The 24,075-nt window shown below is 27.8% G+C and overlaps 1 protein-coding gene across 3 annotated transcripts in view; it reads right to left on the minus strand.

Annotated features, from left to right (window-relative positions):
• The window catches only part of LOC100201624 (neuronal acetylcholine receptor subunit alpha-3), a 47,916-nt gene extending 24,135 nt beyond the window's left edge, over positions 1-23,781 (minus strand). Inside the window, exons 1-4 of one of the 3 annotated variants that reach the window (XM_065801498.1) lie at positions 23,474-23,781; positions 20,777-20,877; positions 20,566-20,661; positions 5,361-5,491 (exon numbers count right to left, since the gene is read on the minus strand). In XM_065801498.1, coding sequence (XP_065657570.1) covers positions 5,361-5,491; positions 20,566-20,614 — 180 coding nt within the window. In that variant the 5' untranslated portion in view covers positions 20,615-20,661; positions 20,777-20,877; positions 23,474-23,781. Of the gene's footprint in view, positions 1-5,360; positions 5,492-20,565; positions 20,662-20,754; positions 21,065-23,473 lie in introns of those variants that run through there. The other 2 variants (XM_065801496.1, XM_065801497.1) reach the window with 2 other exon arrangements.
• Positions 23,782-24,075: the final 294 nt, after the last annotated feature.

Here is a 24,075-nt window from a genome sequence, read left to right on the forward strand (position 1 = left end):
CTTTTAAAAATAAAATATTAATACCTTCATTGGAATAAAACAAGTTAGTATCATCGGCAAATAAAATGGAGTTTAAGATATTAGAAAAATTATTTAAATCATTAATATAAACTAGAAATAAGAGAGATCCTAGTATTGAACCCTGGGAAACACTGCATAAGATAGTCATATTTCCGTTTTTTCACCTTCGTATGAAATATATTGCTTCCTGTTAAACAAGTAACTTTTAAACCAAGCCAAGTTTGAATTTCTTATATCGTAGATTTCGAGTTTGTATAAAATAATTATAGGATCAACTGTATCAAAAATTTTTCTTAGATCTATAAAAACACCTAAAGTATACTTTTTTTTCATTAAACCCTTTATATATATCATGTACAAGATGTAAGATTGCGTGATCAGTAGAATTACCAGATTTAAAAACAAATTGTCTATTGTACAAAATATTATTTTTACTTGAGAAAGAATAGAGTCTATTATACATAGTTCGTTCTAGAGTTTTTGAAAGATATGTAAGAATTGAGATCGGTCTATAATTAGAAACGTCATAAGGATCACCTGATATTAAAATTGTGACAACTCTAGCGATTTTTAACTTTTCCGGAAAAACTCCCTCTTTTAAAGATAAATTAAATGTATACAAGATTGGGATTGTAATAAGTTTTATTGAGTTGATAATGATGCTTCTACTTGTATTGTGAACTCCTATACTTTTTTTGGGCTTGATTAAAGAAACCGCGACTAATAATTCTTCTTGAGTAAGTTTATCATTATACATAATATTAGTGTTATTAGAAACTAAGTATGCATCAAAGCTGGTTTGTGAAGATTCAATTTTTCATGCTAACGAAGGACCAACATTTACAAAAAATTCATTAAGTGTTTTAGCGACTAGTTGTTTCTTTAAAACGTGGTTATTATTAAATTTGAGCAATTTTGAAAAAGTTTTTCTGTCAGAATTATTTTTACCAAAGACTTCCTTAATATTACGCCAAATACTATCAGGATCATTCGAGTGCTTTTTTAATTGATCTGAATAATAATATTATTTTGATTTTTTTTAAACTGACTCAAAGAGTCGCTTGTAGTTTTTATAATTAGTTTCATTACGAATGGTTTTTTTTAAGAAACTTGTTAAATAGTTGTTTTTTTTTTGAAGATTTAATAATACCCTTAGTAATCCAAGGGTTTGTTAGCGTTTTGTTTTAACCAATTTTGAAACATCTGGAAATGCTTTGTTATAATATTTATAATACTCTATTATGAATATATCGCAGGCTTTATCAGAGTTTTGATTCAGGAATAGGCCATTCCAGTTAACACATGATAAAGTATATGAAAATATTTAACTGAAGAGTCGTTTATTATTCTTGTTTTTATTTTTTTGCTGGTGGATATTAAGTTATTGTTTTTTTTTTTAATTTTTTTTTTTTTTTTTTTAATTCTATTTCAAAATAAGGTTTTATGAATTTAACCTGAAGTTTTCAGGATATTTTTACCTATAGTTAGGTCCGCCGCGATGCCTAGAAACAAAATTTCATTACGCCCATCATATCCAATAAATCCTTAAAGCTGACAAATTGAGATTTTTAATAATTGAAACTTTCGGATTTATTTAGATTACTATTATTCTTTTGTTGATTTATTTTAATAAAACCAAAATTGATTTTAAAAAAGTTTAGTCGACCTTTCTGATTCTGCACCCTGGTACAAAATACCCAGTGACCCCACCCTCGCGGCGGCCTGCCAATAGTAGTTGCTTTATATAATTCTGGACTGGAATTGTTTAGATTTCTTAATTACCTCAATTAAAGAATCTTTTTGCAGAAAATTTTAAAATTTGAAGTGATCTGCATAAAGTTCATTCTTTAATATGAAATAACTTATAAGTTCACGCCTACAGTTCAAATTTAAAAATATTTTCCACAAAATAGTTGTTTGGATAATTGTTTTAAATAACAAAGTGTGATTTTGTATCAAATATTTTAAAAATAGTTTAGAAAAGAATGTTCCTATGCTAATAAAGATCTTTAGAAACATCTGTTTCTGCCTAACACCATGCATTTACAAAAAGGCATTTAAAGTACTCTATTTAATGTACTTTTTTGGTCATTTCAGCCCCGGTGGAAGCAATTTTCATATAAAGCATCGCATTATATAAAATTTTAGATCAATCTAAGGTATTATAAAAAAATTGCTTCTGTTGGACCAGAAATGACCAAAAAAGTACTTTATATTGAGTACTTTTGGAAGCGAACAAAAAAGCTAGTAGTCACAGAGAGCAAATCTCGTGAGGATACCAAAAAAAGGTTTTTATAATTGCTAATTGATTTAAAAGCATTCTAAATTGTAACAATGACATAGAATTTAAATTTTTATGTTTACGTAATTCTTTAAATCTGTTCAATTTGTATGTTTGTAGATAATTGGAATAATATTAAATTTACAAAAGCTACCGCAAAAAATAAATAATTCCTCTCCCAAGACTTCAAGGTTTATGAAAAAGTCAGACTCTTTCCCTTTTTTTCTCTTTTTTTTTTAAATTTTAGGTATTTTATAATACGCTTTTTCTTGCGTAACTGTGGGTCATGTGTAGCCATGGTATGTATTTATACCACTTAATTACTTAATTGGTAGCCACATGTGGCTATTATACTTATACTCAGTGTCGTGGCTAGAGTATAGGAGGCCCCCTCTGTAAACTGTCATAAGGGATTTAAGTTAGAAAAGTGTATTTTTTTAAAGATGGTGGCCAAAAATAGCCACTGCCTCAAACTTTAAATACTGAAGAAACAACCATGGCCTCTAATATCTCTTTTTCTGGGATTTCAAGATTGCTGAATTTAATTCTGCAGTCATTTCATGAATACAAAGTATCACAAGCCTATTATTGTAATAATCTGGACTGTTGAAAACGATGATGCGCTAATACAATATTCGCTCACCAATTGGTAACCCGACTCACAAATCAATTGAATAAATTAATTCTGCAACTGTTTAAAAATTGTAAACTCAAACCACTTTAATAATCAATATAATCAACCACATGAAAAAGCATTCACATGTCATCACTCTTCACAGGACTGAACTGAGTAGTGTTTCAATGTTGTTCGAGAGTTCTTTTTCTGATTTTATTGCGTTAAGAATGGAACATCTTAGCTCGTCAATTATAAAATTTACTATTTTGAATTTTTCAAAATCTAGTTTCATTCATAAGTAGGAACATAATTTCATTGATCAGCTATTTCTCGTCGAGCGAATCCAAAATATCAAAAGTTTTTTGAGTTATGGGACCGTTGTGTTCTCTGTACTTTTCAGGAAGCTTTAAAGTTTTTCAATTTTTTTTTACCTTTTTTCTTTGAAGTTTAATCATCGCTAGTTGTCGAGTCTTATTCACTGTAGCTAAGAAATCAGCTTCTACCTACCTGACTTGTCCTTCTTCGCAGAATGTCTTTGCTCATTTCCAATGTTTCTTGTTCTCGCTTCCAGGTAATTCTAAAAAATCTGAATTCAGCAAGCAAAATACCTTATCAAAAGCATGATCGATGCCCAATATTAAATGCGCGCAACGTTTTTTGTCGTCAAAACCTAGGTTTTTTAACAATACTACCAACTCCGGAATGGTCTGACATCCAAAAATCTATAGCAACTTTCACTACATCACGCATCCAGTAGAGTCCGTCAACACCGCAAGAAACTTTAGCTTAAATTTACAAAGTTTAAACGCTATTACCAAAGCCGGCAGCTTTGGTAATAGCGTTTAAACCAACGGTAACAATATCACTAGCGTCTTTATTGAGAATATAATTTGCTACCATCTGAAGATTGAGGTAAGATGCATCTTCCAAATATCTATTTATAGTTTTCGCTTAGGGAAAAACGTATGTAGTGACGTCTTTTCTGGCTGTCGGCGACTGTGCTCTTTTCCGGTTCATCAAAGTCTGACTCACTCAATTCTTCATCAAGCAAATTTGAATTGATTGACCGTTTCTGACCAAAGATGATAATAGCAGTTTTTACAATGATACAACTACGTCACCACGACTGATTTTGTAGTCGCATAAGCACTTGATTGTGCATCTTATTATACGTTCGTCCGAGTTCGTCCATTTACGTCTAGTTCTTACCGCAACCTTTGGTAGCATGTTTCCTAGACTAGTTTCTCGAACTTGAAGTTGATGTTTCTGGTATAATTGGAAAATTGGCAACAAAGTCATGATGTTGGTCTTCCAAATTGGGTTTTTGAACACCATCCGTTTTTAGGGCAACTATATACTGCAAACTTCTGCATGCTCTTTCCTGCTTACTGATTTCCTCCATAGATTTCCGCTTTTACTCATTTGACTTTTTCCTCTTCACCTTTTTTTTCATTTCTGTGAAACTATTGATGAACAAATTGCCAAGAAAGACCCGTAGCAATTATATAATGAAATGCCTTGTCTTCATCTGTCATTTTAACGTCAGACAACTCTTCCAATATCTGTTGGTATGCCGCATCATTTGTATTGATGTCCTAGGCTCTGCTTGTCATACGCATATTGAAATCATGAGCTTTCTGTATCTATTGACTTGTTTTCTTGTAACTTAAAATTTTATATTATCCAACCAAAGTCGTGAAAATTTGATTGATGAAAAATCAGCGCTAAAACAATGGACTTTTATAGCATAATGAACGTGCTGTTAATCACAAATGCGCATTAGTCAAGTACACAGAGGTGCACGTCCACATTCGCAACTATTTACTAATTTTCAAATATTTCCTATTTACTTCTGTGATACTTTTGGACAGGAAGCACATGTTCGTGACCTAAAACGCTATTTAACACACACAAACTTCTGTGATGTTTGGATCCAAAGCTCAAGAAAACATATAGAACGATATAATACAAGCATGTATTTGCAGCGAAATATTTTTTTACCAACTTTTACAACCATTTTAAAATAAAAGCAAATTTATGACCAAAATTGCCCAACCCAAAAAATTTTCCAAATTTGAATTCAGCCTCACATTTCGCTTTAGAAACAGCTCGTTATAGAAAAAACTTTCAAATTTGCATACTAACAATACGAGTTTTTTTGATAATAAAAAAACATAATAAAAAAAGCGAATGTACAATGTACATTCGCTTAAAATAATAAAAGATGTACAGTAATTATATATATATACATATATATATATATATATATATATATATATATATATATATATATATATATATATATATATATATATATATATATATATATATATATATATATATATACATTTTATTTATTAGATTGGCGATTACAATATTATATAATTAAAAAAATCTGATTTAATAGATTATATTTATAACAAAACATCAAAGTAACATTACCATTCGGATCAACTGTCGTAAAGCAATATCAAATGTTAAGTTGACACCTTTTCTAGGTAAAGTAGGTAATGCATCTGGATGATAGTTACGGAATAAATGATCAAGCAGCTTAACTTCTGTGCGACGGTCAGCTAAATATATCAAATTATCAAATATATATCCTTTTTTTTTCTATAGTAAACACTATGAGCCTCCTAGACCCGTAAAACATTTTGCCAACGTACCCCAAAAGCCCGTTTTTCTTGAAAAAATAAATGTTGATAAGTGTTTACCATTTTTCGTATTACAGAAAATAGTAAACAAATTACAAATGGAACCTTTACAATATATAATTTTTTGTACGGTCTACTTTTGCTTTGTAAAGTAAAAAGGCAGCGACGATCCAAAAGTTCCTTTTTTTTTTAAAAAGAAAAAAAAATCTCAAACCTTCGAGGCACATGTGTTAATCATAACAATACTATAGTAGAAAATCAACCGGTTAATTAGGAAGATTTCATATAATTTTTGGTACTGAAGAAAGAAGAAAAAAAATGGGCTCTTAAGATCCAATTCGTCAACTTACCCCCTGGTTTTGTCAACTTGCCCCCTGGTTTTGTTAACCACGTTATTCTTCTTAATAAGCTTAAACATTATTATATAAAAACAATAACTTAATTTAGTTTAAAGGATATTATCAAAAAGAAACCATTACTTGCAATATGAAACAGTTAAAACGAAAAAAAGGATTGTAATATGTGGTGTTCCTCAAGGCTCGATCTTATATGCGTTTTTTTATTTTCTCTTTATATAAATCATTTATCATTTACCTCAAACTTACTAAATTTTATTTTACTTGCGGATTACTCCAATCTGTTTTATTCTTATAGGAATATAAAAACCTTCTATAATGTAGTCAATGAATGAGCTAGATAATTTAAACAAATGATTTACAGAACAGACTCTCGCTTAAAATTAGAAAATCTAAATTGACTTTATTTCATAAACTAAAACAGAGAATCTTTCTCCAAAAATAACTGATCTGAAAATTATTGAAACAATTATTACTAGACAAACCTCTATAAACTTTTTAGGTGCTATTTTTACCTTCATTTTTACACACACACACACACACACACACACACACACACACACACACACACACACACACACACACACACACACACACACACACACACACACACACAAAAGAACGCACGCATGCACGTATACACCCACGCAGATTTTAATATTATAGATTTTGGATTTTTTCGAATTTACTAAGCATTATAAGCATTACACCCGGTGAGGAATGAGCTAGCTAACAAATGCCAAACTTTATCGCGTTTTTTTAAAGATTTTTTTTTCTCGCACTATTGTTTCATTTATCTTTAACGTCATAAAAAGTTCGATTAATAGTATTGAATCTATTATATTTATGAAATATAATTATATTTATGAAAATAGTTGAACTTATAATATTGCAATTTTATTACGTTATGTCGCAGCCTTGTAACTAACAATATTATAAAAATATCTTGCTAACTACTTATTGTAGTACTCTACATTTGTACTATTTTATACTCTACTATTGTAGTTGCTACAAACAACAAATCTGTAGTTAGTCAACATATCGCACTTTGTAGCTAGCGAAACTATTACGAGTAGTTAACTACAACAAAAAGCCAAACCTATAGTTAGGTGATGGCTAAATATCATAGCTTTTTACCTAGAGATGTTGTTACGACAATATATCAATAGCTATATATCATACCTTTGATGCAAGCTATTACATAACAACACTTCTATAGCTACGATGTGACTATAATGGCTTATTAAAGTATAGTAGACTATTGAAGCGTTTGAATTTTTTTCAATACTCGATTTCGTTACGACTTTCATTTGTGTTGCAATTTTGTCTTCATAATCACCATAACTAATAGACAAAGCGTCAGCCACACATTCCACAAACGATTTTGGATCAGTAATGCCAACTGAAACAGCATAACCAGCTTCTAGTTTTTTTTTTACTTGCTTATATCTTTTGTAAGCTTCTTCTTTTTGTTGTTTAGCATTGTTTTCATAAAAGTGAAAATTACCCAAATTAAAATCAGTTCTTGTAGAGAATTAAAAGTCTTGCGTAGACCGTTTTTTGTCTCACGAAATAAACACGTTTGGACAATGTGGACAATACACGTAAGTTGTAGATACATTACCCACATTTTCTTCTTGTTTTGAGCATGCCCAATTAAAACCATAAGCTAAACCTTGTGAGAGTAAACTAAAAAGTTTCTGATGTGTAATTAAGTCATATTTTTGTTACAAACACAAGTTTTACTTTTCTTTTTTTTAAATGGACAAGATTGGATATTAAATGGACAAAGCAAAAGTATATCTTTAGTGATATCAAAAATTGGTGAAATGCGGGAAAATAAAAAGATCACTAAAGTATCCAAAAGATTCAGTAAAAATCAAAATCAAAAATAAATAAGAAATAAAATTTAAAAAGCTGATGAAAACACATTTAAAAAAAGGCACCTAAATTAGAATTTAAAAATCATGTACTTTGATTTAAAAAATAAACTTGAGCAAACGGAAAAAGATAAAGCTGAAGGTGCAGCTATATGAGCAAGAAGCCAATGGAGATTTGAAGGAGAAAGTTGCTCTAGATTATTTTGGATTTAGATTATCAGAAAAATATGTATCGAAAAATAATTCAAAAAAAAGAAGCATGAAAAATAATACTGAAGGTATTTTGTGAGAATTCAAAAAATTTAACAAAATCTATATAAAATAAGCAAAATGATCTAAAATCTCAAAACAATTTGTTCCAAAACGCCAATGTTAAAAAAGTATCCGATTAAGAAAATTTACTGTTAAATTAAAAACATTTCTGAAAACGAAATTAGGAAAACTATATCTCAAATGAAAAATAACAAATTACTAGGATCGGACGGACTCATAGTTTAATATTATAAACTTTTTTTATAAATTAATTAAAAAGGTCTTAGTAGAAACATTTAAGAATGTTTTAATTAGCGGTGAAATGACACTTTCTCAAAAGGAAGCCATTATGGCTTGTATATATAAAAAAGAAATAACCAACTAGAGAAATGTATCTCTCACAACCGTTGACTATAAAATCCTAACAAAAAATTAGCCAATAAATTAAAAAGTTCTTCTTATAATTAATTATTAATAATGATTATTATACATGTTCTGGTTTTAACAAAGAAAAACTCGATGCATGTGTACTTTACGTAGGTCAGGTGAAGGCTTTTGATAGGGTAGACATTATCTTTTATTCAAAAGCCTTGAACATGTAGGTTTTGAAGAGGTTTTTGTGTCATTATCAAAACAGTTTACAACAAAATAAACGTAAACAATTAAATAAACAACAGAGGTTAAACAAGGTTGCACTTTATCAATGATACTGTTTGTCATACAAGCTATCATATTTTTACAATTTATAAAATAAAAAGTGATATAAAAGGGATTTTAATAGGATGAAAAGAAATAAATATATAGCAATATGCAGATGATATCAACTTTTATTTAATCGGACACAACTCCATCAAAAATCAAAGCGCTTATGCTAAATTATAAAAATCCAACGATAAAATTAACTTTGTCAAATATAAGGGAACATGGCTTGGCAGAAATAGATTAAGAGATAAAAAAACTTTTCTTAACTTTAACTTTAACTTTTACTAGAAAGAAAGTTCTCTTATAAGAAACTTTGAATGAAACGAAAACTTCTTTAAAAGAACGAAAGTTCTTTTAAAAGCTTAGTTTTTTTTAATTCAGGAAATTACTCTTACAAAACTCTCTAAAAAGAAAAATTTAGTAAAAGGCATCAAAGTAGTAATAAATAGCTTGATAATTCTACAGTTTACCACATGAAAAAAAACACAAACTGGACTGATAAGTTGTAGTAATAAACTTAAAGCGATTCTAGTGCAATGGTTTTTCATAATGATATTCTAAGCGGACCTTGGAAAGAAGCAATGTTTCATATATCGAGTTCTCATAGAAATTCGAACCAAAATAAAAAAAGTTTTGAAACAAATTCAACTTAGGTAAAAGAACTTCCGCCCTTTTGTGCTTTGCTGTTAAAAAATTGGTTTAAAATTAAAAAAAAAAACAATATTCTTTAACCTACATAAACTACATTGTTTAACCTTATAAATTGTTTAACCTTATATATTGTTTAACCTATATTGTTTTAACCTTACAAACTATATTGTTTAAGTTGCAGATTCTATAAAAACTCAACAACCAGGATTATTTTACCACAGCACAATAGGCATATCTGAGAAAGACTATTGAATTTTTTTAATTATATATTAATATATTTAAAGAAATGCGAATTTATAACCGCTCCACCTATTTAATCGAAAAAATAAAATTTACAATAAGCGCAAAGATATAACTTTAACGAAACTCTTTTTTTCATTGATAAACAAAAAATCGAGTATGAAAAATAATGTACAAACACTTTATAACTGTTGAATAAAGTAAAAAAGTATCTCGATTACAAATATAACAACTTGACGTTGAACTACAGTCACAGAATGAAAAATTTAAACAATGCCAACTGGGAAGTTTTTTTTTAAAAAGTATAGAGAAAACCGGGGTTAGTTGTTGTAAAAGCCTTTCATCAGAAAATGCCAAAAATTACATTGAACCTTTTTAATTGACCATTTCATCTTTTACTGGAGTTTTGTGAGGATTCGCGCTTGCTCATGGAAGATATTGGGGTTCGTGTGTTTTTTGGACAAAAACGTAATTTATTGAACATTCTTTTTTACTTTACACGGAGAATAGTTAGTTATATGAAAAAAAAATTGCTGAAAAATTTCAGTTACAATTGGTGTACTATTTCCAATCTTTTTTTTTTTTCAATATTTGCCGTTTTTGAGATTGTTTATTGAAAAGAAGAATTATGGGGTAAGTTGGCAAAATTTCCACGGGGCAAGTTAGCTCGTAGCATTTTCTATGAAAAAAAAATATTTTCATAAAAATTATTTTTTTATTTTGAATTTTTACCAATATTGAAAAAATAAAAATAAAAAATTTAGGTTTTGTTTAACAGATAAAAAGTGGGCTGCTGTTTTGGCTTGTTATATGAACTAATATTCGTTTCCAGCTAAAAGTAATATAAAAATTTTGGCTTAAAACTGTTGCCAAAAAAATAGTAAAAATTTTGCACTTAATAATAAATTACTATTCAATTTTTTAGTTTACGCTAACTCACCCAGTGGTATGGTAAGTTGGCAAACTTTTTTTTTTATTTGCCCCAAGTTTTTTATAAAAATTTTGCTATTATGAATGCCCCATAATAGCCCCAAGTTTTTTACAAAATTTTATGTATAATGAATGCAAGTTTAAATGTTGCTTAAATTCATACTAGTAAAGACTGCGCTTCAATATTTACAAAAATTTACAAACTTAGTGATAAGACAACTTTAGTCTTTTTTTTGCTTCTGTCATGTAAGTTTTTATTTATTTATTTTGTTATTGTAATTATTGTCAAATGGTGAAATATATATATTAAAAAAAAAAAAAGCAATTTTGCCGTTAGGCCTACAGAGTTCAAGGAGTAAAAAAAGTTTCGAAATACAAAAAATAAAGAACTATTTATTTAAATAAATTGCTTTTAAAATAGCTTATTTTTTATTACCAACAAATGGCTAAATGTCTAATATAAAACTTTATTATCAATAAATATTCAACAATCAATGGGGTGTGTTCAATAAATCTAGTCTTAATAATGATACAACTTTTATAAATATTAAAATAATTAGTCGGGCATTCTGGTAGAAAGTTTTTACAAATTAAATTTGAAAACTTTTCTCGGAAACACAAAAAGTGGACATACGGCCTCTTCTCTGCTGACGATATGTTAAAATAGAATGTGAATTTTTGATACCTTTACTAGTTAACGATTAGCTAGTGATCTTTGTGGCTAAGTTGTTGTGTTTATTGTTACAAGTTGTTACAAGCTAGTTGCTAACTTATGTAGCTAGCAATCCTCCTAGCCACATTGTTGTCTTTATCATTACGACTATCGCTAGCTTGTCACTAGATGATTTTGCACCGGGAAAATTATAAATTTAACAATTTAATAAGTAGAAAATTAATTATTGTTTATAAATATATTATAAGAAAATTAATTATTATTTAATGAGTAGAAAATTAATTATGATGATATTACTATGAATGTCATCATCACAATTTCTTTTAAAATATTTATTCTTGAAATTAACAACATTTTTGTTGTTTTTTTGTTTAACATTATTCTAAATAATAAGAATCTTTATTAAAGTTATTTTACATTTACATATAATGGGTGTTAATAATAAATGTAATAATCATTATCATAATTACTTATAACACGTCTACATTATTTTATAAAATGTGTGTAAAAAATTTTTTAAAATATTTATTTTTGTTATGAAAAACGACTTGTAAAACAGGTATACGGGATATTTTATTTTATTGTCTTATTTTTGTCATTTTTGTAAACTTCTTATACGATACGAATTTGTAAAATGCGTTTCATAAAATGGGGCTTTACGCTTTTACTTTACGCTTGCTCCAGCCAATATATATATATATATATATATATATATATATATATATATATATATATATATATATATATATATATATATATATATATATATATATATATATATATATATATATATATATATATATATATATATATATATATATATATATATACAATAAATGAAAAGAAGTATTTTTTTCAAATAAAATTAATTTTTATTCTAAAGATTATAAAATGGTCTTTTTTTTCAAACATATTAAATAGGACATGTGAAAAAAGATTTTTGTTTTTTTGAAAATTTATTGATAGAACCTATAAAAAATAAGGGTTAAATATTATGTATCAATTTTTTTAAATATTTATTTTGTGAAAAAGTTAAGCACCACAATGAATTTTTTGTGCTAAATGCGGCGGAAACGACTTTTTTTGATTTATTTTTACCTTTTTTGTTAAAATGTTCTATTAATGACCTGAGCCTTTACAAAAAACTTGATAAAAGTATTTCCAAAAAAAGTATTTAATTTCAAACAAAAAAAAATTATTTTCTTTTGAAAAAATGAGCAGAAAAGCTAATACCTATAAAGATCGTGTAAAAATGGTGAAATTTCACCAGGAAGGTAAAACCGCTCGTGAAATGGGAAAAATAAAGCGACCACATAGTTTGGTGCTAACAATCATCAAAAGATTTAGAGACGAAATGTTACGTTGATCGCCAATGTTGTGAAAGACCGCGTATGACGACACCCAATGATGGTCGCCTTTTAATCAGGTTGGCAAAAATAATCGAACTATTCCGTCGCATGAATTAAGAAGGGAATGGAAGCTTTCAAATGGACTCAAGCATCGACATCACTTGTGCGTAGGAAACTAATAGCTAACAGTATGTTATGGAAACAAGCTGTTCTAAAACCACGACTTACGAAACAACATGAAAAAGCGAAAAGAATTTTCAAAGAACAAAACAAGGTAGCGGGTCGGTTGGAGTATGGTGCAGCATAGCATATTATGGCCTTGGTATGTTTAAATTATTTGATGGTCGACTCAACTCTATTTATTACGTCGATATTTTAAATAACAACTTGTTACCATCAATGCATGCACTTGAGCAAAGCGTTCCGTTCATTTTTTAGCAAGACCATGCACCATGTCACAGGGCAAAAATTGTCTCTGAATGGTTCGAAAGCAAAAATGTTGAGCGTCTAACTTGGCCACCAAATAGCCCAGATCTAAAATGCTTTGAAAATCTTTGGAGTTGGCTTGATAAAGATATTGCCATGAAAGCACCAAAGAGCCTTGAGGAGTTGCGCAATATTTTACCAACAATATTTGAAAATGTTCCCAAAAATATTTAAGAGAATTTAACAGACTGAATGCCAAATCGTAAAAATAAGTGCTTAACAGGCCCGTAGCAACCGGGTGGGCAGCAGGGGCATTTGCCCCCCAATAACTTTTCAATTAAATAATTTTGAAGAAACCGACTGAAATAATGATTAAAAAAAAAATCTTTAAAACTATTTCGGAGAAGTACTGCCCTTCCCCCCCCCCTCCCTCCCCATCCAATATAATTTTAGTTCCTACAGCCCTGCTTAAAAATTCATGGTAGAATTACGCGGTGTTAGGTAAAAATTACCGATTTTTGTTCTGTGGTTCTTAACTTTATCACATTTTTTTTTTGATAAAAATTACCTATAAAACTTTAAATACATTTTTTTTATTTGTTTAAAAACTTTTTGTCATTAATATTATTCTTTATTTTATTTGTTTATATTCTAAAATTATATATATATAGGCGGTCCAAAACTAAATGTTTTATTTAAGTGAAAATGTTCCTTTTCAAATAGCGTTTAATTCACTATCGAAATAAGGAGCCCTTTATTTTTTAAACTTTTTTTTAAGGTTGTTTAAAATACAAATCAATCTTAATTATTGAAATAAAAAAGAGGTTTTGATGATTTTTTTTTTCAGTATAACTTTTATATATATATATGCTTTTAATTTAAAAATCATCTTCGTATTTTTAAATAAAACTATTAAAAGCAACAACAGAGTACATATCGTAAATATAGTAGAATAATTTAAAATAAGTTTCATTACATGGTTTCATTCAGTTATTTAAATATTATTATATAATTTTAAAGCTTTTTTATTTAAACATTATACCCGCCACCTACCACCCACCACCTGGCTCATTGTCTGTGGTTAATAAAACAAAATAAAGTGAACGCTCTACATAAGCAACTCGTTTGAACCAATTTAAATAAAAAAAGTTTCTTATTGGGAAAAGTTGCTTATAGGGAAAAAAGGAGTATAAAAATACTTACCGTCTGGAAAATATTTTTAATTATTTCTTTTACTAACTAAACTGTGTAGAATAAATAAATTCAGTTTTATTTTTTAAAAGAAAACATTTTATTATTATTAGTATATATCATATAAGCGTAGTTATTAATATTATATATATAAAAATTTAAACAATCAAATTTTAATAAATCTTTGTTTTAGCACAAAACTAATCGCCAAAACAAACAATAACAGTTACATATATTTGTTCATGATAGCTTTTTCTCTTATTTTTAGTAACAAAAGAACCTAATTGCAGGGTAAGTCCTTTTCTTTTGCACATTCTCAAATTAAAAGCATTTATGACATCATTGATGTTTTCATTGTAGTCATCCGACGTTCTTTCATTTTCTTCAACAGGAGTAGTTTCACTTTCTACTTCAGAATTTTATTCAAGGTTAAATGTATGATTTGCTTCGCTTGTTCCACTTGCCCACTCCATAATTTCAGTATCTGCTAAATTACAATCATTAAGTATTGATTTATACAATCTTGCCAAGAGAATATCATCTTCTTCTGAAAAGTGGTTGGAAGGAATGTTGTATTAAATTTTATCACTTGACGAAAAAAGATGTTTAAATGAACTTTGTAAAGTTGACACGGGAATTTCATTCCATGCCTGCACCACCAAATTAACAACATCTTTCAAATTTATATTTTTCAGTGCTAAAACTACTCCATCTTCTGCATCAAAGGCTGCAACACATACAAGTAGAGTTTGCGATAGCTTTATTTTAGTGATTTTATCACATTTTGATATAGTGGATGCAATGATGGTGTGTTATTAAGGGGGCTTAACTTAAATATTTAACTTTAAAAAAATAAGTTGCCTACACAGAACGGTTGAAGTAAAAAAAGTTGCTTGTATAGAGCTTGCTTATAAAGAATGTTGCTTATAGACAGGTTGCTTATTAGAGCGTTCACTGTATTTGTAAAAGAAATTTCAAATCTTTGTATAATATCTATTTTTTAAAAGTTGTATTTTGATAAGAGCAATGCTTTACAAATATATTTTATAGTTTCTTCTCAACTTATCTTGTCTCCTACTCTAATCTAACCTTATCTAGATACCAAACTTATCTTGCACAATATGTAAATAAAAATAAGTCTTTGGGCATTAAAATTTTAGATCTCTTGAAACAAGCAAAACAAGATGAAATAAAATTAAAAGCCAAATTGAAAACGTCAGTTGTTTTTAGCATGATGATTTCATTTGTTTGTTTGAATGAATAAGTTACGGGCGTTTTCGAACCTCTAGTTATTAATAGGCTTTTAAAAAATCGAGATAAGATTTGTTTTAAGTTAACCCGCTTAACTTTTTTTAATGAAAAGTTCTTTTAAGATAAGATATTAGAAAAACACACACAAAAAAAAGTCAATTAATAGTTTTAAGTCATTATAAAGTTCAAATACATTAGGTTAAACAGTTTTAAATTTTACCAGTTTTTAATCAAAAGTATTTCGATATAAAAGTTTTTTTTCAAAAGTATTTCGATATTGCATTTATTGCTTTATAAATTTTATTTTAATCTAAGAATAAAATTTTATCTGGCGTTATTTTTTTAATATTATTTTTCAGAAAGCAAACAATGAGTCAAAGTTTTGGATAGTTAGTTCCGTTATTAGGGCAGCCTTTATACACTTCTTTTCTTAATACCTATAATAATTTTTACCATATTTTTACAATGAGATACAATCAGTTTTTGCTATTATGTGTATGTGGTCAAATGATTATTAACAGACACTCTTTATACTTTTTAAAAATCATACTGGTATAAAACAATGACCTTGGTCTCTGTTTTATACTTTGTTTTATATAAGATCGAATCGACGTTATTTTTGCTAGAGCTCTAGAAAAAATAACGGCAATTCAATTTTGGAAACAAATAAAACATTAAAATTTAAGATCCTGATCGCTTTTTTTTTCATACTGCCCTAATCTTGATTTAAATGTGGCAACAAATTTCAAATTAACAAATTTTAACAAATATAATGATAAAATATTTCAGCGTTTAAAAGTTATGCAAAATTTTTATAAAACTAAAATTGTTAAGTTTTAAATATTTTGGTTTTAACTGACAAATTTTTTTTTTTTTTTTTTTTGCGCATGAAACAAATGCTGGAACAAGGTATGTTGTCTTCTTGTGTCTTGACTCAACTTACCATGTTTAATACTTTAAAAATATATTTCTAAATATATCTATAAATAAAGTTTTGTTCGATTCCTTTAAAAATATTTTAACAGCTCATTCAGACTTAATTTACAATTTTTTACATTTTTTAGAAAGAGTCATAGATATACACTCATATAAAAGTAACTTGATTTATAATAGAGAGTCACAGACATGTAGTAAACAAGACAAATAGTAAACAAGTAAACAAGACAAATAGTAAAAATAATTTTATTATCGTAAATATATATCTAAAAAGATCTAGTGTTTGTATCAAACATAATAATAAAGTTAAGTTGTTTGGTTTAGGGTTAATTTTTTATTAGTCAATTATATTAGGGTGTATCATAAAAACATTTATTTTTTTTTGAAATTGAAAGGCTAGGTTTTTACGAAAAAACACTGTTTCCTGAGTTTTTGCCAAGCAATCTCCGCAGTCTATAATACACAATCTATGTTTAAAATTTAGCTATAACAAAGTTTAATTATCTGGTTGTCTCTGTCTGAAACTGTCTTTTTGTATTGAATACACGCATTATTTTTTGCAGTGTAAGTCTTGCACGAACGAAGCCATCACTACTAACCAAACTGATCTGAAACCTTTGTTAGTTTGACGCATTACTTATTGAGTATGGCATGGAAAATGCTGCACATCTGCAACATAAATATTTATTTACATTTCTATCGGATTTTCAATGAGATGTGACCGGTAATTGGAGGTTCATTGAGTTCACATTTTTGCCAATCAGTTTAGTCTGTGTTATCTTTTGCTTTAAAATTGATTTCTGGAACAAGAGACTTCCAATCTTTCTTTCTTTTCATAAACTTTGCTTTCATTAACTGTTGCAATGGCAATTTTCTCACATGTAATTGAGTATCCAATGTCATAAGAAGAAGCATGTTTTTAGGATGCCCAAAAAAGCATATCTACGTATCACTGAATTGATGACAGTTTTTTTCACTACCGGCATACCCAGATAAGTTATTGGTTAGCCATAGAATGTCTACCACGTTCGGTGCATGAAGGATTACATCTTATGTTGAACCACATTTGGCAGTAAACTTTATCAACATTTTTTTCCAGCCTGTGTGATAGTTCCCTGTATCCAACATAATACCGCAATACTCTGTTTGCAGTGGTTACCCACTTGGCATGGTTAAGTTTTCCAGGATTATAAATTGCCCAACCGGATGGACATAGATATATATGCACGGCAATATCATAGATATTGCCGTGCATATATATCTATGTCCATCCATATTTACTTGATATATGTGCATATATCAAGTAAATATTTTTGGTCAGAACTAAGAGATTTTTTGTGTATTTTTGGCAATGTAACACTGACAGGTACAAAATTAAGTATTGGTAAGGTATCAAAAAATTGAATCTCTCTTCCGATTGATACTGACAATCTGTTAGGTCTTGACGTAGGTCCATCGAATTTTTGAGTTAGATGTCGTAGATACAGTTCAATTAAACGTATTTGGCAGTAAATTTATCTGTCAAATTCATAGACTTTTTAGTTCAAATTCAAATAAAGCAATAGCACCATTTAGCAATCCGGTATTGACAACTGTTCTGTCACAACCCATGGCAACTAATTTGGATGTGTCAATATTGTTTTGAGTAAGAAATATGCTTATACTTTTTTCATAATTCTGTATCCATGTCCCAATGCAGTAACTGCATATCTAAGATAATTTAACCCTGGTTCCTGAACAAAAACTACATGTTCTTCTTTGGTAGTTTTTTGAGTACTTTTTTCTTTGCTAGTATCCATAACTAATGTTGTAACTTTTCTTCCGTCAAAATACAAACCTTCTAACATATTCTTCCTGCCTTGCCTCCCTGTATCAAATAAAAGTGTCATCAGAGCCAGAATGTGTAAATGGGAAGTTGAATTCTAAAAGCCACTCCTTGATATAGCCTGAGCTTCAATCCCTGTAGTAGTAAAACACCACGTCGACGAGTTAGACTTTTTACACTTTTATTTCTTGCTTCTTTGCGCCGCAGCCGCAAAGTAGTTTCAATACTAAGAACATCCAAATACATAATCCGCATAAATCTTGAAATTTTTTTTACTTTTTCACTGATGCATTTAGAAAAGTCAAGGCACTTGCATGCCGCAACGTCAAACAATGTATTTTTTGAGCATGTTTTTAAAATGTTATTATTTTTGGCTTCATTTTGTCTGTATTTTTTTTGTTGTTAACGAAGTTCATAATATTTTTGTACTTTTGATTGTAATCTAAAAATATTTTCAATGCGTTTACAAGACAGAGTAGGGATCGAAGCAGATAGAATTGATTTTTCAAAGAAAAATTGTTTTCTACCACTTTTCACTCTCATTATCTGCATTGATGAAAATATATCTTAGCATGGCATGTTTGTATATTGGCAAGACATTTTCACGTAATTATCATGGTGAATCAAAAATCGGACAAGTTGACTTTCTCCTTGTTATTACTGCAGCAGAAGACAATTTAGCCACTCCAATTTGCTTTAGTTTCAGTTTATTTTATTATTAAACAGCAAAAGCAAATCTAATAAATTATAAATTATACTAATAAATGATATATATATATATATAAATATATATATATATATATATATATATATATATATATATATATATATATATATATATATATATATATATATATACATATATATATATATATATATATATATATATATATATATATATATATATATATATATATATATATATATATATATATATATAATTAGTTGAGCCTTTCGTGACGAGTGACCCGTACGACGGTTTATAAAATTTGTTTCTAAATGACGAATGACCCGTATGGCGGTTCATAAACAATTTTAAATATCCTAAAAAATCTTATAAAATATTGGGAAAAACTTTAAGTTTATCTCTAAAATGTGAGTAATTTTTTAAGTTGATACTTCAAATCGTTTGTCAATCGCATTTATAGATTGCTCAAAAAATCAATTTTAAAAAACGACTAAAAATAGTTTAAATTATACTGATATAAATGATATAAATGATCGTCGATATTTTTTTCAATGGTAATGGTGGAGATTTTTTTTGTTTAATCACCACTATATATGCCTCCTATATTTAATATCGAAAACGATATGTTTATGCATTTCTCCCCATTTAAGGTTATATAAAGAAATTTTATATTTCTGTTTATTTTAACGCAAAAAATTTTGATTACATAATTAAGATAATAAAAATTTTTTTAAAGTTTTTTAATATTCTGAAAACAAATTCTTTGACAAAAAAATACAAGGTCTCATTTGTAAAATTCCGACTAGTAGTTTTTATTTCATTATTTTAAATTCAATCGATCATGGTACAAGTTCGTTATTTTAATCGCAGTCATTTAGCTGTTTTTCACTCAGTCGCAAAAATAGTTAAATTAGAGGTTGATATATTTTTGTCTTCAATGTATCCCACTGCGCAAAGAAACGATTTTATTGCGTTGCACAGTGATTTTAATGCATACTAATATAATAATATATATAAGCCTAAAAGTTTTATCAAATAAATGCCTTTAAAAAAATTTAAACTATGATGTCTTATATATTTATGACGCTTTCTAAAATATAATCCTGTGAGTCTATATGCGCGACAAAAACATTTGTTCATTTTACTTTTTTTTTCACCCTTAAACTTTTCCAAAGACATAGTTTCTAATACTTTAGCCATTGTTTAATATGAATGATGTTTAAAAAACGTTTTGAATTTCATATCTCAAACTTAAATTGAGAATCTTAATTTTTGATTGAAAATAATTTAACGATGCACAATATGAAGTAAATTAACAACAATAATAATTAAAAATAATAATTCACATCGAATAAAATAATAAAATTAACCACAAATAAAAAAAAGACATTTTACAACAAATAATACATATAATTGATAACAAATTTATAAAAATAAAACAAATTAAATGGTAATACAACTTGTTGAAAACATTATTAATATTGGGTATTAACAACAGCTTATAGTCATGTTTAAATCTAGCTCAAAGTGACAAAATTTTCTTACGTGTTATCCAGTAAAATTATATTTATATACTTATATTTTGGAACGAAAAATACGGTTATTGAATTGATAAGAATATATTTATAATTTATAAAACTCACCTAATACACCGAGTAGAAGAATAAAAAGAATAAAATAACTTTTCTTCATTGTTTTCTTTTTTTTTATCGTATGACAACGAATATTTGAATAATGACCTAATAAAATACGATAAAGTAATAACAGTAGTAATAATGATTTTATAATGGAATTATAATTATAATTTGGAAAAAAAATTTATTATCACATACCTATGAAGTTATTATCGCATACCTATTTGTTTGAATAAAAAACAGGATTCAATCTCAAACAGGATTCAATTTCGAGGTTTATTTTATGTTTATCAAAAGATGACAGTTTAGATAACGAATTTGCTAAAATATTAAAATTCAAACAATTAGCTGTTTTTGTAAAGACCAACCAGTTAATAGACTATTTTCTTTATTCATAGATTGTTATTAAAAATTATTTCTTTTTAATTTTTTATTTGATTGAATGAAGTTCAGTGGATTTGAAAAGGCCATTTGTAAGGCTATTGTTTAGTTATAAAGCTTGTAAAACAAAACGTTTCTTAGATAATTTTTTATATTATTATTGAACGAAGTAATGCCAATACTAAGTTATATATTTAAACTCGTTTTTTACATATTTTTAAATATAATATTAACGTTATATTTGGTTATATAGCATTATAAAAGCTGTATAAATAAATTTTGAAAGTTTAATTGACCTATCAGGCCGATTAAACTTTTTGTATTGCAACTACTCGGTGTAGTTAAGGGGATTTTCAAACTATTCGAATTCTTTTATTTGGAATTAGCATGGTTTTATCAGCTTATTATGTCCAAATAAGAACTTTAAACGGTATAATTTTTTTTGCTTCAGGTTTTTTTTAATATTTAAAGAAACTTTTTTTTTATATATAATTTTCAAAACCTTTTTACTACCCGTAATAGTGAATCTAAAGAACACCATTTTGCAGTCTTTAGATCAATTCCGCTCATCGGCGTTAACATAAATTTAGTTTAAATCTTTTGAAAAAATTTCTTAATTTACTATTGATCCTAGTTCTAATTGGTCCTGACGTATGTTAAATATATATAGTTGTCAAAACACAATATTTCTATCAATTTTCACAAAAAAGAATTCCGTCCAAGAAAGAGCTTATAATTAAGAAAAATTGCTAATAAACAATCAGAACAGATCATATTGTTAAACTGTAATGTTCATTTCACCTAAAAAATGTATTTATTTAAAATCTTATTAAAATTTGGACGAGCGATTGTGATTTTAAGAAGACTTTAAAAAAAAAAAAAAAAAGAATCTTTGGTCTGGGTTTTTTTGCTATAAACATTTATATTTTATGATACCGCAAAATTTATCATTTTAATTTTTTTCGTCTTTTCATAATTCACAGACCTGATCGTTTAACGGAAATATATCGTAGTCAACATAATATCATACAGACGCTAAAATATTTTAAAATTGCCTTAACTACACCGAGTAGTTGCTGTTGCAAAAAACGAATGAAGTTAAAGGCCATGTGCGGCAGTGCTTTCCTGATGAGTTTTATCTTGGCACCCAGCAGACTAAGTCACGCGGAATGCAATCAAAGTCAGAGTCAAGTGTTTGAGGCAACAACAAGGCGTTGGTTTCAACACTTTTGTAAAACAATTTAAAGTTGCAAAAATGATCCAGAGTTGGCCCATTAATTCGATTGAATTTTGAGTGTTGAGAGCAGCAAATTGAAAATAACCTAATACTAACTACGCGCTTTTTAGCAAGCGAACTTGGATGCGTTCATGGTACTACAGAATATCACTTGTACAAAATGCGTTTGAATGATACACGAACTAAACGCTAATCAGCAAGGTTATCAAGCAGGCATCTGCATGAAACTTTTATCATTGCACTGCATATTTGATTGGCTTTAAAACGTCGCGAGCGGATGCGAGAAGTGAATACACTACTTAAAGCACACCAGGAAGCGCTAGTGGTAGACTTGGAACAAACGCAATAATAATGTTTTTGGTTTGATTTGCAGAACACATCAAAACGTGTACGGAACTGTGTATTGAGAACTACTTCCGCAAAAATAAAATAATCACGACGCAGTTTACTGTGCTCAACTCAAATAACCTCAAGCAAAACGTTTATAAAAATTTCTCGACAAAGGTTACTTTCTCGACGCATTTTAAATTGTGTGTATATGATCTTGGTTAAAAAATGTTGCCACATACGCCCTACTTGCCCGACTAAAAGCTAACATAGTATTTGTTCCGAATAACAAACAACTTATGCAATGAAAGATTAAACAAATATGAGGCACTCTAACAACACCTAAATACTTCTTCAATTTAAAGTCTAAAGTGCTACACAAACGGCATTTTTAGTTGAGCGATAGCAAGATGTTATAGACAATTACAATCCACTTATTTGTTTAGATTAGTTATGGAATTATAGATAAACAAAAAAGTTTTTTTAAAAAGTCTACATTTAATTATAAAATAATAAATACATAAATTGAAAAACATAATTGTATTAGATAATACAATTATAATATTATATATATGTGTATATATATATATATATATATATATATATATATATATATATATATATATATATATATATATATATATATATATATATATATATATATATATATGTATATATATATGTATATGTATATATATATGTATATGTATATATATATATATATTTATATATATTTATATATATATATATATTTATATATATTTATATATAATAAATATTTAGTTCAAGTCTTGTAAACGAATGTAAAGTGTTTAAATTTACGTTGAATTAGACTAATAAGCATGTATATGTTTGTTAGGATAGATCTCAACATCTTATATACGTTTAATTAGACTAAATTTAAACAATTTATATACGTTTATCAGACTAAATCTGAACGCTTCATATACGTATAATATACGCTTTATATACCTTTAATAATCCTTTAATAGACGTCGAAAATATGTTGGAATCTCGACGTTTTATGGAGGTTTGTTGTGAAAATTAATCTGGCTTTCATTTTTAAATGGATAATCGACCAAACCTAAACAGTTTATCTAAACGTTGTTTCGACGATTAACAAACGTTTGTGTGTTTGCTGAGTTCTTTGGAGTCTAATATTGTTATATCAATAGCAAACAGTTAAAAACTTACAAGAGCGTGACAACCTACAACCACTTGTAGTAATTCTAATTAAGTATATAAAAAATATGGAGGACTTAAAACGACGCACCCGCGACTCAGTTGATTTCATTTTATAGCTAAAAAGACATTTTTCATTGGCAAAGTGGTTAATTTAGACTCAACGACGTTTTTAAAATTCACTTCCTTACAAAAACTGAAAGCAAAATGACTGATAAATAAATAATAAATGAGTTTTTGGTGCGCCGTTTTAAAACATGGAAGTTTAAAAGCTCATTGATCAACAATAAATGATTTTCTAAATGTTAACAAATCAATAGACTCAAATATTTTAAAAATTATTGATGTTTTTGAATATATTAAACAATTGACTAAGGTTGAAAATTTTCGGA

The sequence above is a fragment of the Hydra vulgaris genome, chromosome 07 (genome assembly GCF_038396675.1).
Source record: "Hydra vulgaris chromosome 07, alternate assembly HydraT2T_AEP".
NCBI classification, from domain to species: domain Eukaryota; kingdom Metazoa; phylum Cnidaria; class Hydrozoa; order Anthoathecata; family Hydridae; genus Hydra; species Hydra vulgaris.